Here is a 17,573-nt window from a genome sequence, read left to right on the forward strand (position 1 = left end):
CTGGGGGCTGGACTCCTGGTCTGAGGGAGCAGGGGCTGGGCTCTCAGCTTGCAGATGCCTGACTGTCCCCGCTCTGCCAGGGTGTGACTCTGACTGATCTGAAGGAAGCGGAGAAGGTAGCAGGGAGGGCCCCAGAGCCAGAGAAGTCCTGCCTGCAGAGCCTGGTGAGAGGGGTCGGGGAGCAGGCACGGGGTGGTGGAAGATGGCCTTGCCTTCTGACCTCCCTGGCCCTCTCCTCCAGGACCCATCTCGGCGACCCCGAGTCCCTGGGGTGGAGAACTCGGATGGCCCTGCCCCGAGAGGTGAGGTCTGGTCTCTGGGAGGTGGTCGTCCTGCTCTCTGGCCCTCCAGCTCTCCTGCTGCAGTGCTTTCTGGGGCTTGGGCTAAGGGCCCTGACCCTGCAGGAAGGGAGGCCCCTCCAAAGGTTCCTGGGCTGATTTCTGTCCGCCCCCCTAGCAGAGGCGCCTGACGGGCAGGGGCAGGGGCCACAGGCCGCCAGGGAGCATCGCAGAGTCGGCAAGGAGTGGAGGGGGCTTGCAGAGGTGAGGGGTGGGGCCCGGGTGGGCCTTGGAGGGAGGGTGGTGGGCCAGACTCCCCCGCCCCTTCCCCGGCATCGGGCTGAACCCCACCTCCGCCCACAGGGGGAGGAGGCAGAGCCGGCCGACCGCAGCCCAGACTCCAGGTACAGGGTTGGCCGGGAAGGGTTGGGGCTGTCTGTAGGGCTGTGGAGAGCCCCGCTGACACCCGGCCCGCCTCCGCCCCAGCACTTCAGAGGGCGGCCCATCACCTCGCAGGCAGCGGGACCCCGAACCAGCCTCGGAAGAGCCCGATGGAGGCTTCAGGAAGGTTTGCAGACCGCCCCCCCCAGTCGGCCTCCGCCCCTGTTGCCCCTATCTGTGGCTCAGCCTGCCGCATCCCTGCACCGCCACCCCACAGCCTAGGGGCTGGCGGGCCTGACCCTGTCCCTCCCCCCGGGCCCCCAGCTGTACTCGGAGCTGCGCAGTGAGAACGAGCGGCTTCGCGAGGCCCTGACGGAGACCACGCTGCGCCTGGCACAGCTCAAGGTGGAGCTGGAACGCGCCACGCAGGTGCGGCCGCGGTCTGCGCTCCCAGGCGTGCTGTGCGGCTCAGCACCCACTGCTGGGCAGGGAAGCCCGAGCGACAGAGCGAGGGGGGAACGGGCTCGGGGTGGGGTGGATCCTTGGGGGCGGGCTGGGCGGTGAGGGATGGGGCCCTCCAGAGCCTGGGCAGCTGTCCCCCTCCTGGACTTCGTGGTTTGGACATTTGTCTTTCCTGTTCTCACCAGAGGCAGGAGCGCTTTGCAGAGAGACCAGCCCTCCTGGAGCTGGAGAGATTCGTGAGTAGGGGCTGCTGGAGCGGGGTCCGGTGTGGCCTCAGCCTTATGAACCACTGTGGGCCTGCAGAAGGCCACACTGACCCAACCTGGCCTTCTGACGTCTGCCCTTCCCAGCCTTAATGGCTGCTGGCCCTCCCCCGCCCCCGGGCCTCATGCCTCCCGTTGGTTCCAGGAGCGCAGGGCCCTGGAGAGAAAGGCAGCCGAGCTCGAGGAGGAGCTAAAGGTGAGTACTAAGGGGGCACCGTGGGCAGGGGGTCCACTGGCCCGGGCCCCCGGCTGACCACTCTCCGCCCCTCCTCTCCCACAGGCCCTGTCCGACCTCCGGGCTGACAACCAGAGGCTCAAGGATGAGAACGCAGCCCTGATCCGCGTCATCAGCAAACTCTCTAAGTGACTCTGGAGAAGGACCTTCCCCCGTACCCGTATTTATCCAGCTGCTTCTGCCACACGCATCCCTTCCCCTGTGTGAGCACGAGTGACAGGGCTCCCAGGGGGTCTCTGAGAAGCCATAGCCTCCCTTCGGGGCCTCCAGACTGTGAGGGGAGTACAGAGTCCCCAGGAGCCAAGGGGGGCCCCCGAGGCCAGGATGGAGGCGACAGGCCGAGCCAGGTAGGGGGACGTTGCTGAGGGGGGCTCGGGGCTGGAGGTGGGACCAGGGAGGAACCGAGGACCAGGAAGTGCCAGGACCAGTAGCCAGGACCAGAGTGGCCACCAGAGGTGCCCCTCTCACGTGTGATGCCACCCCAGTCACCCCTCCCGTTCCTGAACAGGGATCCGAGAGAGTGCCAAGAGTCCCGCCCACCCGGGCCAGGCGGGGCTGTATATAGGGTCCTTGTGCAATAGGGAGGGAGGTCTCTATTTTTTGCTGCCCCCTCCCCGCCCACTGTCAGGGGCAGGGGGAGAAGATATTTTCAAGACAAAGCACAGGCACCACAAATAAAAGTCGTGAAGTTGTCGCCCTGTGACTGTGTCCCTGGGGTGGGGGGGGGGGGGGGGTAGGGCTTCCCTGTGCCTTTGTGCGTGTCCCTGGCCAGACCTCTGGAGTGCGGGGGTGGGGTGCCGGGGGTGCATGGGAAGGGATTGCGGGGAGGGGGCCACCTCGTGCCACGGCCCTGAACCAGGGCCGCCATGGTAGCCGCAGGCGAGAACGTGCAGCCGGCCCAGAGGCCTGGGCTCACCAGTGCCCCCGCAACGACTGTGAGCCAGCCAGTGAATGTAGCACTGATCTTAGAAACCCGAGGATTTGGGCCTTTCTGGCTATTCGAATGGGATAGTAGGAGCTCTTTGTCCGGCACGGTCCCAGGTGACTGGGGTGGGCACGAGGCCGGGGCGTTCTTTCATTCCTGGTCATGTTCTCCTTTCCAGACCCCGTCCTACCTCCTGGTGCTGTGGTAGTGAGGGAATGGGAAAGACCTGATGTGTGAGGAGAGGAGGGGGTCGTGGGGGGGCAGGGGCGTCTGTGTGCCCACAGGATTGTGGACCGGACCGGCCGCTCTGGGTCAGCCCTCTGGAAAGCTGGCGGGGCAGATACTTTCCGGTGTCAGGGAACAGCAGGGACGGAGTCTGTAGGGCAGCGGTGTACCTGAAATGTGGAGATGAAGGAAGCAGCCTGTGTGGCCGGAGAGAGACAGGAGGGATGAGGTTGGAGGCGACGGCCAGCTATGTCGGGATGGCCCCGGTGAGGTGGGACCTAGGCTTTAACAGGTCCCTTTGGCTGCTGCATTGACAATAGCCTGGGGGATGACAGGGACAGAAAGGGGGAGCCCAGCTGCTATGATCTCAGCAAGAAGTGGGGGTGGCTGGAGATGGTGAGAGACCGTGAAACTCTGGGAATAGTGGAGGGGACAACAGCCTGCAGGTCCTCACAGGCAGATTGTGATAGGATAGGGCGTGGGTCTGCTTTGCTCCAACCCTGGATCTTGGATTTTATCTGGTGGGTTATGGGGGGAGGGCAACAGAGGGCAACAGAATCAGAACTCCTGCGTGCCCAGGGCTGGGTCTGAGCTCGTCTGATCTTGGAGGGCAGCCTGGGGGTCTTAGGTAGAAGCTCACAGGAACTAGGTGGGGTTGGGGGGGAGGCATGGCAGTGGGCATCTTGGGGACACGGAAGTGATCACAGGTCGAGGAGGAAAGGGCTGTCTTCCTAAAGCTAGAGGGGCATCCAGTCTGAATGAGGATGGGATCCAGAGAAAACCTGTCCTAAACCAGCGGTGCTCACGGTCTGGACCATGGGAAAAGGAGCTGGCTGTCCCTGACAGTTGTCACCTCACAGGAGAACAGTGGCCAGGAAGCCTGTGGCACATGCAGGAGTCAGGCCTCCTTTGTGGCTGGGCCCCCAGCAGTTGGTGGGGATGGAGGGAAGAGGGCGCTGGGAGAGGACAGGCTTCTCTGAAGTGGGTGTTTGAGCTGCAGCAGGGAGGCTGAGCCGCTCACCAGGCTGCAGAGAGCACGTCTGAGCCCAGTGGCTGAGGGGTCCTGGGGGTGTTTGAGGAGGGCAGGGCCAGAGTGCAGGGGGCAGGGGGAGGGGATGAGGTGGGGTAGGGACCAAACCTCTCAAGGCCTTAAACATGAGGTGCTGGGGCTAAGGTGGCCTTGGGGAGCCAGGGAAGGAGACTGGGTGTTCAGAGCTCTCTCTGGAGTAGAGGACTGGCCGGCAGGGGAAGAGGAAGCCTGAGAGAGAAACCAGAAAAGGTAGGGAGGGGGACCTGGGGCGAGGGGCAGGTTGCTGGGCCCCCTGGTGGCCGCGTAGAGAAGGGAAGCAGTTGACAATGCCTGGGAAGAGGACGCTGTTTATGGTCTGGGTGGCGTCTCACCGTGCGCAGGGCACCCGAGTGTGGCCCGTTTCCCCCCACTCCTGGCCAGTCCGCTCACTCAGGAGACTCCACCGGGTCAGGGGAAGACCAGAGGCGGAACAGGTCTGGAGCCTTCGCCAGGGGTCGTCTTCCGTGGGTGGGGGTAGTCTGCAGAGTCCGTTCTCCCACGGGGCTGCCTTGAAACTTCGAGCAGAGCAGCCGGGGATGGTCAGATAACCTCTGTTTCCAGGTTGCCTTCCACCTTCTTCTTCTGCTTCTCCATCACCGCCTCCAGCTCTGACACTTCCTCTTTGTCCTGGAGGGCGGGGTGGAAAGCAGAAGCCTGGCCTCCCAGCCCTGGGCGCCCACCCAGGACCCGGCCGGGGACGGCAGCGGCTCACCTCCAGCAGCGCGCGCTGCACGGTGACCTGGCTGTACACGCGGGCTCCCTCCTCCGGGCTCACGGCCCGCAGCTCCTCCTTCTGCAGCGAGAAGAGCTGCGCGCCCGTCAGCACGCCCAGCGCCTCCACGGTCCTGAGCGGAGCCGAGGGGGAGCGGTCAGCCCCCGCCTCCTCGTCCATCCCCGCTTCAGCTCCTCAGCCCCCCAATCACGTCCCTGCTGCCGAGCGGCTGTCCAATCACAACGGCGTTCTTGCGCCAGCATCCCTCCCCCGCTCCGTCCCTGCACCTCCCGAGGCGGCGGCCGCGTGCGCCCGGCTCTCCACCGAGGCAGGAGCTCCCTGGCCACGCCCATTAAAGCCCGGACAGCCGGGCCAGTCCCGCACCCAGACACAGCCCATCTCAGGGTCCCCAGCCGGCCGCAGGCACTTACCCGGCGCTAAATCCCTTGGCCTGCAGCCAGGCGCGGACCTCCGCGGTGTCCGAGTGTGGGCTGAGCTGGGGCTCCAGGGCGCGCGGACCCGGGGCTGCGCGGCTGGGGCCGGAGCGGCCCTGGGCCAGGCGCGCCTGCAGCTCCTCGTTGACACACAGCATCTGGGAGAATTTCTCTGCAGGCGGAAAACCGGGAGGGAGCGTGGATTCAGGACGAAGGGTCCCGGGGCCTGAGGGGAACAGATCTCCACCGTCCTCAGGATGGGTTGGGAATCTGGTTCCTTTTTGAGCCTTGGCTCCCCAGACCGGAAAGCGAGGACAAGGACGGATCCCTGGAAGGGGTGCCCCCATCACTCACCCTTCTCTCTGGGGTCCAAGTTGAGGTTATCACAACTGTCCCAGTGGGGCCGAGATGGGGTAGGAGCTGGGGCCGGCACTGGTGCGTGATGGGGAGTGGTAGCCTCCTAGAGAGGGGGTTAGAGCACTGAGTCCCAGCCCCTCCACCTTCTAGAGGTCAATTTCTGAGCCCCCCCACTCCCCGCCAGTGCCCTTGGCACCTGATCCTCACATCCCTCCTTCCCTTAAGCCCCGGGAGTCTGCCCTGGCTCACCACGCTGCTGGAAGGGCTGTGGCTGCAGCTTCCCCGGGGGCGCTGGTGGGGTGTCAGGATATTATAGGGCACGTATCCTTCCTGCCCTTGCTGGTCCCGAACCTTCCACCACTTGCGCCTGTCATCCAGGACCTGAGGGAGGTAGGAGAGGAGGGCTCAGAGCCTGGGTCTGCAGCTAGGGCTGGGCCCCTGCAGTCCCCCGGGCCTCCACCCCCTCACCTCCAGCACGTCCTGCTGCTTGACCGACAGCTCGCTGCTGTTGCGGGCCTGGAAGTCATAATTACACAGCACCCACTTCCCGTCCGGCTCCGGCTGCGGCTCAGCCTCCGGCTCTGGGTCTTGGTGACTGTGGAGCAGGAGGGTTGGGGATAAGGAAGTAGCCAGTCCCGCTGCTCGGGCAGTAGGGTACCGGTGTGAGCTGGGGTTAGAGCCAAGCAGGGGTAGGGCAGGGGCCAGGTTAATACTGTTAATAGAGACTTGAAACGAGAACGACATCTTGAATGCATTTTGCTCCTTCTGTACCTGGCTCCCAGCTTGAAAGCACATGATAGGAGTACTAACATCACCTCCATCCGACAGATGAGAACAGTAAGGCTCAGAGAAAATCACTTGCTCCCCAGCACACGGCTAGAAACAGCTGCTCTTTATTGAGCACCTACAGTGCACTGGGTTCAGGCTTAGGAGGACCCACAGTTACAACACAGTGGTTACCGTTCGTTGACTTCTAGAGCAAACTCGGTGCCAGCCCTGGTCAAAGACTTCGCGTGTATTGGCTGATCTGGTTTTTGACCCAGCCCCTGCTGAAACCCTGACCTTGGACTCCCCGCTCCACTCCCACCCTTTCCTCCTCCACTCCCGACCCTATTATTTTCTATTTTACAGATGAGGAAGTGGAAGAACAGAGAGAAAGAGGCACGATGGTGTCAAGTCACAGAGCAAGAAAGAGGCATTGGCCAGACTGAGGGAGACCCAGGCAGGCTGGCCCCAGAGTCCGTGTCCTGAGTAATTCTGGCCCACGGTGCGGGCCGCTGGGGGTGAGCCTGAGCTACCGGGGCAGCTCTGACCGGCTTGCCTATAGTACCTCCTAGATTTCTAACTCCCCCAAGAAGAGATTGTTATTCTCGTTTTCTCTGAACTGGAGGCTCAGAGAAGGGAAGTCAAAAGCTGGGGGTGTGGGGTGTCTGGGTGGCTTAGTCGGCTAAGCATCTGTTTAGCTCAGGTCATGGTCCCAGGGTCCTCGGATCCAGATCCGCATGGGGCTCCCTGCTCAGCAAGGAGCCCGCTTCTCCCTCTCCCTACCACTCTTCCTGCTTGTGCGCTCGCTCTCTGTCAAATAAATAAATAAAATCTTAAAAAAAAAAAAAAGCTGGGGGTGTCAAGCCCAAGATTCCGAAGCACAGGGAATGGGTGAAGTTCTGCGAGACCGGGCAGCTGGCGGGGGCGGGACAAGATGTTGGCTCTGATCCCCCAGGAATAGGGACCCCGGCCCGGATCAGGCCTACCTGTGCAAAGGAGAGGGGGGGTCTTCAGGGCCGGCGCCCCCTGTGTGGGGCTGGCAGCTCCCAGCGCGCTGTCCTTGCTGAGACCCTGCCGGGCCCCCACCAGACCCCCCTTGCGCTCCTGCAGCTCCGCTGGTCGTCATCCCACGAAGCTTCCCTCGCATCCATCCTCAACTTGCTCAAGGGCCCTAGAGTCCTGGCTTCTCCATGCCCCTTCTTGCCCCCACTGCTTTTTGGAGTCATGGACTCAGACCCCCAGCTCTTTCTTCCCCCAGAGATTGGGAGTCCAGGTCTCAGACATTAATTTCCCCAACCTTCTAACCTTTGCAGGCTCTCCGCCTGACACTCGGCAGGAACGGAGACAGCTGCTTTCCACAGGCCTAAAGTGTGGGTCTGGCCTCCCCATGGCTGCCTCTTTCAGGGGCCTAGAAATACTACCACTTCCTAACTTCCCCAGAAACGTGCCCCATGACTCTTGGAGGCCCAGGTCTTCTCTGGCTCTCCAAGGTCCCATGCACCAGACTTGAGCTCTTCAAAACTCAAATGCCCAATCCCCCAGTCTCTTCCCTCTGACACCTGGGGTGCTGTCTTCTTAGAGACCCAGACAGGGAGCTTCCCTGCCTGTGGGAAACCAAACTGCCATCTCCCAGCCTCTGAGACTTGACCCACTCCCAGCCCCCTCCTCCCTCAGACTCTGCAATCCCAGCCTCTTCCCTTGGACCCCTTAGTCTGGGCCCTGCCCCCTCCCTCCCTTTTCCCCCCTCTCCCAGCCCTGGTCTTCCCTCCTCACCACCTCACCCACCTGTGATAAGCCAGAGAGATGGAAGGAAAGACAAAAGAGGAGTGGAGTTAGTGCCTGGAACCCCCAGCATGCACCCCTCCTCGACCCCACCTGTTTCGCCTTGGGGGGGGGGGTGGCCAGACGCTTACCCATTGACAGCGACCTGGGGCGCACTTTGCTGCGGGAGAGAGGAGAGGAGAGCGGCAGCTCAGGCAGGGCCATACTAACTTACCCAGCCCCACTGCGCCCCTGGGGGGAGTGCGTGCCTCTCCAGGGAGCCTTACCTGCTGGCGCTGCCGCTCGTGCTGCAGCTGTTTCTCCACTGGGTCCTCCCAGGTGCGGCCATGCGGGTCGGTCGCCGGGGGCTCCCAGCCGCTGGAGAACTCAGGGCTGTATGGGGTTCCCTCCTCTGGGGGCAGCTCCAACCTGCGGCCATGGGGCTGAAGGCTCAGGGACCCTAGTCTGGGCCCGAGCCCTATGATTAACCTCAGGTTTTCCCCAGCCTGCACCCCGGCCCGAGCGCCGCTCCTCCAACCTCTCGGCCCTACACCTGAGCTCCAACCACCCCACCCCACTTCGACTGTGCTGGTAAATACACCGATTTCGCTTGGATGCCGCGGTGGGCCTCTGAATCTCCCCGATTCTGCACACGTCCCACCCCCTCCCCTCAGTCCGGCTCTACTCTCACCCCTGCCCCCCCAGACTCGCTGTCTCCCAGCGCAGACGGCATCCCTTTCCCAAACCTACAGGTCCCACCCTTCTCCACGGAGGCCGGCCTTTCCCGTTGCGATTGGAGCTGGGGTTCATGCTTCGACCCCTGCCCCGCACGATTGTCTGCCCCTCCCACCCCGTGGGCTCCCGCCATTTGTCCCAGCTTCTGCAGCAGCCTCGGTCCTACGCGCCAGCCGAGCCCCGCGGCAACCCTTCCCCGCCTCCCAGCCCCCCACCCCCGCCTCACCCGGGGCGGGTCCACGAGTCCCCCAGGGATGTCCAGAGCGCATTCTCACGTGGGGTGAGGTGGTCCCGCAACAGTGCCACGGCCTCGGACGTCAGGTGCGGCCGCCGCACTTCACTTGCGAATCGGGGGCCGCCCGACGTGTCCACGACCTGCCCGGGGTGCAGGAGTGCGCGGCTCACTCCACTCCCATCCCCACCCAAAGTCGCGCCCCTTCCTCCCGCCGCAGGGGGCCCGCAGGCCGCGGCTCTCACCAGTTGCAGCGGCCCGAACAGGAAGTGCAGCAGCTCTGAGGACGAGGGGTTGGCGATGTTGCCGCGCAGCCGGGCCTGCGGGGCGCGGGCGGTGCCGGGGTTAGCGCTCGCGAGGGTGGGTTCGCCATCCCCCTGCCCCGCCACGGCGGGGGCGCACGCGCGCTCACCAGCAGGCTGAAGGCGTACTTGATTTTCTGAAGCACGTCGGTGTACTCGGCCCGGGAGGGGGGCTTGGCCCGCAGCGTCAGGAGACCCTCTTCGGGGAGGGGAGGCAGGTGCGGGGACACAGAGAGAGCACCGGTCAGAGATCCCCAGGCAAGGGGAGTCACCCCGGCCGGGGGGGTGCGAGGGGAGACCCTAGGGCGAGGGAAGAGGTTTGGGAGTGACCCGAGGCTCAGGATCCCGCTTGGGGGCGCCCCTCACCCCCAGCCGCCCGGCGCCGCGTCCGGCGGCCGCGCTCCCGGTGCTCCAACACGCGGGCAGCCTCCGCAGACTTCTGCAGCCTCGACACGAAACTCTCCACGTCGTCGAACACATGGTTCAGGATGTCCTGGGGGACAGAGCCGGAGACACGGGGTACTCAGGGATGTGGAGTCCTGGCCGCTCATCACCCCAAAGCCATCAGGCCCAGAGCCTGGACATCTTCCCGGGCCGGGTCACGCCCTCTGCTGCCAGGCCCTGTCCCCATATTCCAGTCACCGTCGCCACTCCCCCGGGAGTCTGACACGCCCACCGCCCCCCAACAAAGCCCCACTCCTAGGAGCTGGGACTCAGTCCCCACAGCGGGTCCCGCCTCCAGGCCCCCGGCCCACCCCACTCACCACGTCCCGCTCCGCCTGCAGACTGGCCAGCTCCGGACCGCGGGGGCCCAGATCCGGGGAGGCCGGGTCAGAGCTGCCCGCGGTCCCGGCCGGGCCGGGCCTCTGCGACTCTTCCGCTTCGGGGATGGGCTCCGCCTGGGAGCGCCCCCGGCCGGCGCTCGCGGTGCTGATGACGGCTCGGACGGACGGGCGGCGCTGCAGGGGAGGGGTCTCGGCCACTGGAGAGGGGCGGCGCTGCAGCTCCTCTTGCGTGGCCCTGCGGAGGGACAAGGGGAAGCAGCTTGGGTCCATGGAGGGGGGATAGGGCAGGGGACGAAGTCGGGCCTAGAACTGAGACACTGTGGTCAGCTGAGCCAAACCTGGGGCAGGGAGAAATCGGAGGTAAGGGGAAGGGGGACGCCTCTCCAGAGGCAAACTGAAGCCGGAGGGAGGAGAAACCGAGGACCAGAATTAGAATAAGTCGTTTTGGAGAGCGGGTACACTTGTCTGGATGCGACGGGGGGACTCGAACCAGGCTTTGACTCCAAAACTTGTGCTGTGCCAGGCTAGGGGGATCTGCTCATTTGTCCGAGGGAGACCAAGGCCAGGGGGAGGAGGAGACCGGGGAGGGGATAGGGGGAGAAGAGAGCGGAGGGGGGAGGCCGAAGGGGGGCATAGGGGGGAGACCGAGGGGGAGGGAGGGAAGATGGGGTGGGGGAGGGGGAAGACCGAGGCGGGGGGGGGGGGGGGGGGGGGCGGGGGGGGGGGGGGGGGGAGGGGGTAGGGGGAGGGGCTAGGGGGTACGGGGAGGGGGGAAACCGAGGCGGGTGGGGGGAGAGAGAACCGAGGCGGGTGGGGGGAGAGAGAACCGAGGCGGGGGGGGGGGGGGGGCGGGGGGGGGGGGGGACCGAGGCCGGGGGAGGGGAAGCTGGCCTCCCAGAGACCCTGTCCTCTCTTCTCCCCCCGCTTCCAGCCCAGCACCCTCACCTGAGCGCCGCCGGCCTGCGCTCCCCGCGGCCGGTCCGGTAGTCTTGCAGAGCCCCCTGGATGTCCTCGCGGATCAGCTCCGCCTGCCAATCGTGCTGTCAGGCCAGGTCCCCACCCCGCCTACCGTGTGCCCTGGCATCTGCCGAGAGGTTGGGATCCCTGGCTGGGCGCCAGACCCCCTCCAGTCAGCTGTCCCACGCAGCACCCCACGCTCGCCCACGCCCTGAACACTCGCCCGCTCTGCACCTCTGCCTGGGCCCTAGGCCTCTCGCCAAGCCCGGAGGCCGGTCCCGCTGTTACCTCGCCCCTAGACCATACCCGCCTCCAGGTCCCGCCACTCCCAGACCCTCTCCCCCACGTGCTGTCGTGCTCTGTCCCGGACGCTCGGCTCCATTTCGTCACGTTCTACCGGGAGCGGGTCCAGCGGTCCTCAAAATCCCCTCCCTCCCAGAACTTCTTTCCAGGCCCCGCCCCCCTACTGGCCCCGCCCCAGGCCCCGCCCTCGGAATCCACAGGGTCCCTGCCCGGTCCCAGTGGCCTGGCTCCTCCCGACCCGGCCCGGCCCGGCCCGGCCCGCTCACCCCGAGACGCAGGCCCTGGAAGAAGTGCACGTCAGGGTGTGTGCGCTCGGGCTCCTGGCACACGAGCAGCAGCAGCGAGCGGCTCCGGCCGGGCGGCAGCACCGTGTCACAGCGCACGATGGCACCCAGCGGGTACAACTCCAGCTCCTCCTGCGGGCCGGGACGGCGGGTAAACTGAGGCCCAGAGCCGTGGGGACTCAATGGGGACAGCAGTGCCTGCGGGTACAGCGACACCGCCCAGGCAGCCGCATGGGGTTGGGGGGTTCCCGATGGTGGCCCCTCTGTGCTGGGGGTTTCCAGATAGCACCCCAGTTTAATAGAGGAACTAAGGATGCTCAAAAGAGGAGCAGAGACCTCCCAACGTTCCCGGAGGAAGGACATGCAAGGGACAGGATTCATACTTAGAAGTTCCTGGGGTCAAGTCTCTGGGCCTACCCCCGCTCGGGCCAGCCACTTCTGCTACCCACGTGTCCCCTGGCACCTTGGAGATGGGGTCAAGCAGCGTGACATGGTCTGGAGACACGCGCAGCAGCATCTCTTGGGCCCAGATGCGGCCCTGGCTGTCCATGACAGTCAGCTTCCGCGAGGCGTCCTCCACGGTGTGCACGCCATCCTCCTCACCCAGGCAGAACGTCACCAGGTGCTGGCACGGGTGCAGAGAAAGCAGGGAGTCCCAGGAGGACGCCGGGGTGGGGGGCTCCTATCAGCCTTCCCTCCTGAGACTAAACACCATTCCTGAAAGCCTTCCCCATCTCGGGCTCCACCGATGGGGCCCCTCCTCCCAGGGCCCTGAGTTTTGCTTTCATCTGAGCCACCAGCACCGGAGTCCAGCCTCCCCGCACACCGGAGGCTCCTTGAAGGCACTGGTTCTGTCTAGTCCCCTCTAAGCTCCTCTGCCTCCGGTAGAGCACCCGGCACACTTGGTCTGAGCCGTCCTCACACAGGTGTACCTAACGTTTGTCCCCATGGCCTGACTGTCCAGCACAGACTCAAGTGGAAGGGACTTCCTCTGCCGAACGCCCACTTCTGAGGTGGGGGGGGGGGCAGGAACAGCCCATCTTGCAAATGAGCAAACTCAGTTTCCCGGCTTCCTTCTGCTTTCAACACCGCCATCTTCCCAGGCCTGCCTGCCTTTCCTCCCACAAGCCTCCCTGGGGCGATGCAGACGCCAAACTCACATTGACTAGATACTGGGAAACGTCAGCCATAACCACAGTGGAGTACCGCTTCCTCTGCTCTGTGGGGGAGAGGAGAATGAACCCAGACAACTCAGTGCCTCCTCCCTCAGACCCAGCAGTCCAGGCCCCCAACCCCTCCTCCCTCAGACCTGCTTTCAGCCTGGGGGTTTCTTGTTTCCAAACTCACCATAGATTGACTTGGCACTTGGTTTGGGGGCAGCTTCTGGGCTGGTTAAGGAAAAAAAGAGTGAGAGGGCCCATGGGAATTGGGAGAGCATGGGGGTTTTGAATGCCAAGCAGAGCAGCAAAGACTTCTCTGTGAGGGCAGTGGGCAACCATGGAGGGTTCTGAGCGGGGGGGCAGGGCCAGAGCTGGACGTTCACACTGGTAAGGCAGTGTGGTAGCAGGTGGTGGTGGAGAGGGTGGTCTCAGCTGTCGCAAAGAACTGGCTTGGGCTCCCCTGTCCATACTGCCTTGCCATAAGACCCTGGACAGGAGACCTAATCTCTCCTGCCTCAGTTTCCCTTTCTGTGAGATAGGTGTTAGTAACCTGTTAGCTGCCGTCTGGTAGAGCGCTTGGTGGACACACGGAAAGTTGGGAGGGTTCAAAGCCTCAATAACTTTCAGTGCCATGATACAAAGGGTAGCAAACAGCAGATGCTCAATAAAGGCGGGGGTTTACAACAGCATTAACATTTGGGGTAGACAGATACTTATCTTCCCCCCTACTCCCATGGGCCTGGCTCTTCCCAGCCGAATACTTCTCTGTCTCCTGCTCTGGCCTGCCCTTCTAGGTCACCTTCTCCAAGAAGAATTCCGCAGATATGACAGAGACTCAGAGCTCGGGTGGGATCAGGGATGAGGGACGACAAACACACACTTTCAGTCAAACCTCTGCTCCCTATCCTGCTACCTGTCAGATCTCTGCACAATTTTGTTACCTCTGTGCTGGAGAACTCACTACCTTATATCTCCCATACAGCTATTCCCATGGGCCTCTCTTTGTTCTTCTCACTGCTCACTCCAGGAGACTTGAACTTTATTAGAAACAGCCCAGGGGCTCCTGGGTGGTTAAGCATTGGACTTTTGGTTTTGGCACCAGTCATGATCACAGGGTCACGAGATCGAGCCCCACATGGGGCTCCCCGCTCAGTGTGGAGTCTGCTGAAGACACTCTCTCTTCTGCCCCTCCCCCCATGCTATTTCTCTCTGAAATTAATAAGTCTTAAAAAAAAAAACAATGAAAACAAACAACAACGCCCAGATTTGTCTGCAAAGCATCAATATTTAACAACACGCTAACCACAGCAGCAGTGGCTCCCAGGAGCAGAGAACCTGCTCTCGGTCAGAGTCTGCTAATCTTGTACCTTCATTATCCTGTCAAGCTCTGTTTCCCAGAGGAGCTCACACTCAGACTCAGGCTCGGTGGCCAGGGTCCCCGCTGCTGAGTGTTAGCTGGGCAGGGAAGGGGGAGCACAGGCCTCCTTCTCAGTGTCCACACCGGGAATGCTGCGAATGCCCCCTGGGGGTGCGGGGAAGAGGGTGGCAAAAGGGGCTGGGCAGCCCAGGGGTAGAACCACTTACCCTGTGGTGGTGCTCATGCTGAGAACGGGGAGCTCCTGCCACCTAGAGGTGCCCTGGGAACCAGCAGAGAGTGAGGGCTTGGCCTGGCCAACTGTACCAAGGATTTTTTCCCCCAGCCCCTCCTCCCTCAGGCCCGGGAGTCCAGAACCCCCAGTTTCCCCTCCCTCAGACCTGGGAGTCCAGAACCCCCAGCCCCTCCTCCCTCAGGCCCAGGAGTCCAGGCCCCCAGCCCTTCCTCCTCCACACTTTGTACTCTGCCCCCCAAATCTCTCAGGGATCCATGCATTTGGCTCCCTAATCTATGTGCACCCCATTTTGCTTCCTCTTTCCAGGGATCCTGTCTCTAGCCTAATCTCAGGGGCCCAGGAGTTCCAGCTCAGAGCTTCTGGACCCTAAGAACCAAAGGGTCTTGTCTCCAAGTCCCCTCAAAGAGCCATCCAGCCAGTTCCTAAGCCACTGTGACCTCAGGCTGTCGGGTCCATCTCCCGGCCCTCACCTCCTCAGGACTCAGGGATTTAGGTCCACCAGCCTTCCTGGTATGTGGACCCAGGTGTCCTAGCCCCCTGCTCCTGCTCCCCAGGAGTCCCGACCTCTAGCCCCTCCTGGCGGGGGCCCCCTCCTCACCTGCCACTGGAGAGGCCCTGCTCTCTGCTGTTCCAGGGTTCCAAATGCCTGCCCCGTCCTTCCTGCTCCCCGCCAGGCCCGCCCGCCTCCGCATACCAGCGCACTCACCGGGCACAGCCCCACCGCCCTGGCCCCTGGGCGGGGCTGGCACAGACAGCCGGGTTGGGGTGGGGGGGGGGACTGGAACGGCCTGTGGGGAGCCAGGAGCTGTGACGGTCTCTGTCATAACACTAGCTCAAGGACAGCAAGCCCTTGGGTGTCACGCTCGGCCAGAGACGCAGAAGCTCCGTCTCAGAAAGCCTCTTCCACTTGCCCTTATACCTCTGGGAGGTCAGAGGTTTGAGTCGCACCTGTTTGCAGTTCGAGAGGGGGTCGTCAGTGTGGGAGGGTGGCATTTGAACCCGGGGCTGCCTTTCTGTCTCCGGGACCGCTGTCTGTCCAGGCCCGATGCGCACCTCCTGTCCATGGTTCCTGCCTCTTCTTCTGGAAACTAGCCCCCCGCACCCCTGCAGGAACCCCTCTAATCATGGCAACTAAGACTCAGTGCCCCACCTGGCTCCAAGTACTTCTCAAACGCTAACGAGCTCCTCAGGTTGAAATTTGCTTTCCAGAACTTCCTCAGTGCCACGGTCCTTGCCGACCACGTTATCCACGCCATTTCTTCCCCAAATCCTGTGAGGTGAGGTTGGGGGTCTCCACTTCACAGATGAAGAAACAGAGTCCCACATGGGCCCTACACTTGCAGGGAGTGGGTGAGAACAGAGCTGGGAGAGCAGGACGGGCGGACATGCCCCCTTTTAGCCTTTCACTTTATCAAGGATCCCCACCTGGGGATCATTCCTGGCGTCCTCCAGGCTCACACCTGAACTTAGAGAGCCTCCCACCTGGCCCCTGCTCCCTTCTTCCCCTCGGTCTCCTGTCAATGCAGGGAGCCCGAAGAAACCTAGCTCAGCTCACACCACTCCTTGCTCCTGTTCCCTCAGGGGCCCCCCGTTTCTCTGCAAGGCCTGACCTCCTGGGCCTCCATCCCTCCCTTCCAGCACACTGCGTCCTTGCTGCTCCTTGAACACTGAGAGCCAGCCCTGCCTCAGGGCCTTTGCACTTGCTGTGCCCTCTGCATGGAATGCTTATTCCCCCGTACCCTCCTGTTCCTCATGGTCTCTGCTCCCTAATTACTTTTTCGCCAAATCGTTCCCCACCTTTTAACATACTGTGTTACCTGATCATTTTGGTTATTTTATGTTTCCCCTGTTAGAATGTAAGCTTCAGGAGGACACAGACTCCTCTGTGTTCGGCCCTGCGCTCTATTTGCCGCACACTGTAAGAGCTGAAGAGACATCTGCGTCCGCATGCATTATGCTCCACTGTTTGCTTCAATGCGTTGAGCCCACAGGCTCTGCAGAGTGAGGCCGGAAACCAGAGAAAGCACCCCTTTGTCCCGGGCTGGGGGGGGATGAAAGAACAGAGGTAACGAGAGACCATCGTGTGGGGCGGGGTGATGGCAGGGAGCCCAGGTGGGTGTGGGTTCAGGTCCTGACTTAATCCCTATGCAGGGGTGCTTCCGTCTTCTGAGCACAGTGTGTGTGTGTGTGTGTGTACGTGTATGTACGTCTCATCCTCACAACATCCTGTGAAACGGGTTCCATCAGCCCCCTTCTACATGCGAGGAGGAGACACATACACATTGAGGAATTTGTCGCAATCACACGGCTCGTCCGTGGTGGGGAAGCTGGAACCCAGGCCATGCAACTCCGACCCTGCGTCCTGCGGCCACCTCGTGACTCTGCCCTTTCTAGCTGTGTGACCCTAGGTAAACCGCTTAACCTCTCTGTGCCCCAGGCCCCCACCTGGAATGTGGGATGGCAACATTGGGAGTATTAAATGAGGTCATGGACAGCTCTCGGTGCCGTCCCGGCCAAAGAGGAGATGGTAGGTTGAGTATTCGCCACGGCAGAGATGGTGGCCTTTCTTTCCGGATCTGCTGTGATGGGATGCAAAGGGCCCTGCGGAAGCCCAGAGGAGGCTGCTAAGAGGTCAGGGCAGGCTTCCTGGAGGAGGAGGGGCAGCCGGAGCTGAACCTGAAGGGCCAGTTTGGCAGCTGGAGGTGGCCTGGAGGTTGAGGGAGGAGTGCCGAAGGCCTTGGAACTGCCTGAGCCCGAGAGGGGAGGGCGGGCTGGCCAGTGGGTGTGCTCTCCCAGGAGCTGCAGGGAGAGGCCCAGGGTCGGTCCTGCTCCGCTGTCTGCAACAGCTGTCATTCTGGCTTCTTGTCACGTTCATACCACAAGTACTTTCTGCACTTGGCCCTGCCTGGGTTGGGGTCTGCAGAGAGGAGCAGACCCTATAACTCTGATAGGCAGCTAGGGCTGGGATTGGTGCCCACTGGCACAGAAGACCGAGGCTCAGAGTGCAGAGGCCACTAACCCAAGGTCACCGTAGCCCTGGGCTAGGGGACAAAATGCAGATCTGACCAGAGACCAGGCCCTTTCTTCATGTGCAAATGGAGAAAACTATCCTCAAATAGGCATTCCGTGGGAGTCAGGAGCCAGGACTCCCAGGTCTGAAGGAGGAGGGGGCTGGGGTCTAGACTCCTGGGTCTGAGGGAGGAGAGGCTGGGGGTCTGGACTCCTGGATCTGAGGGAGGAGGGGACTGGGGGCCTGGACTCCTGGGTCTGAGGGAGGAGGGGACTGGGAGACTGGACTCCTGGGTCTGAGGGAGGAAGGTTCTGGGAGCCTGGACTCC

General features: G+C 62.9%; 2 protein-coding genes across 5 annotated transcripts in view; one reads left to right on the top strand and one right to left on the bottom strand.

Moving 5' to 3' along the window:
• The window catches only part of PPP1R12C (protein phosphatase 1 regulatory subunit 12C), a 24,080-nt gene extending 21,763 nt beyond the window's left edge, over nt 1-2,317 (top strand). For 2 of the 4 annotated variants that reach the window (XM_032848612.1, XM_032848615.1), the window contains 9 exons: nt 81-164; nt 242-302; nt 457-542; nt 642-682; nt 765-846; nt 984-1,088; nt 1,307-1,357; nt 1,530-1,580; nt 1,665-2,317. In XM_032848612.1, the coding sequence (XP_032704503.1) occupies nt 81-164; nt 242-302; nt 457-542; nt 642-682; nt 765-846; nt 984-1,088; nt 1,307-1,357; nt 1,530-1,580; nt 1,665-1,751 (648 nt within the window). In that variant the 3' untranslated portion in view covers nt 1,752-2,317. The remainder of the gene's footprint in view (nt 1-80; nt 165-241; nt 303-456; nt 543-641; nt 683-764; nt 847-983; nt 1,089-1,306; nt 1,358-1,529; nt 1,581-1,664) is intronic. The other 2 variants (XM_032848614.1, XM_032848613.1) reach the window with 2 other exon arrangements.
• A 1,939-nt stretch (nt 2,318-4,256) lies between these two features.
• On the bottom strand, nt 4,257-14,909 carry EPS8L1 (EPS8 like 1). Its single transcript, XM_032848618.1, has 20 exons — nt 14,834-14,909; nt 14,210-14,262; nt 12,813-12,853; nt 12,626-12,684; nt 11,929-12,090; nt 11,448-11,597; nt 10,867-10,949; nt 9,901-10,156; nt 9,503-9,629; nt 9,247-9,335; nt 9,080-9,154; nt 8,829-8,977; nt 8,155-8,296; nt 8,020-8,048; nt 5,810-5,936; nt 5,591-5,722; nt 5,339-5,444; nt 4,982-5,156; nt 4,551-4,683; nt 4,257-4,465 (listed from the first exon to the last, which is right to left on the bottom strand). The coding sequence occupies exons 2-20, from the start codon at nt 14,224-14,226 to the stop codon at nt 4,379-4,381; spliced, it is 2,139 nt and encodes a 712-aa protein (XP_032704509.1). The 5' UTR covers nt 14,227-14,262; nt 14,834-14,909; the 3' UTR covers nt 4,257-4,378.
• Between the last annotated feature and the right edge of the window lie 2,664 nt (nt 14,910-17,573).

This window comes from Lontra canadensis, unplaced genomic scaffold (assembly GCF_010015895.1).
Source record: "Lontra canadensis isolate GAN:19392208 unplaced genomic scaffold, GSC_riverotter_1.0 scaffold206, whole genome shotgun sequence".
Taxonomy (NCBI): domain Eukaryota; kingdom Metazoa; phylum Chordata; class Mammalia; order Carnivora; family Mustelidae; genus Lontra; species Lontra canadensis.

Coding starts and splice junctions, on each gene's coding strand:
- EPS8L1 (XM_032848618.1), bottom strand. Junction 12,685..12,812: donor AAGTGCCAAGTCAATCTATG/GTGAGTTTGGAA, acceptor TCTCCCCCACAG/AGCAGAGGAAGCGGTACTCC. Junction 5,937..8,019: donor CCCCAGGTCGCTGTCAATGG/GTAAGCGTCTGG, acceptor CCTGCTCCACAG/TCACCAAGACCCAGAGCCGG.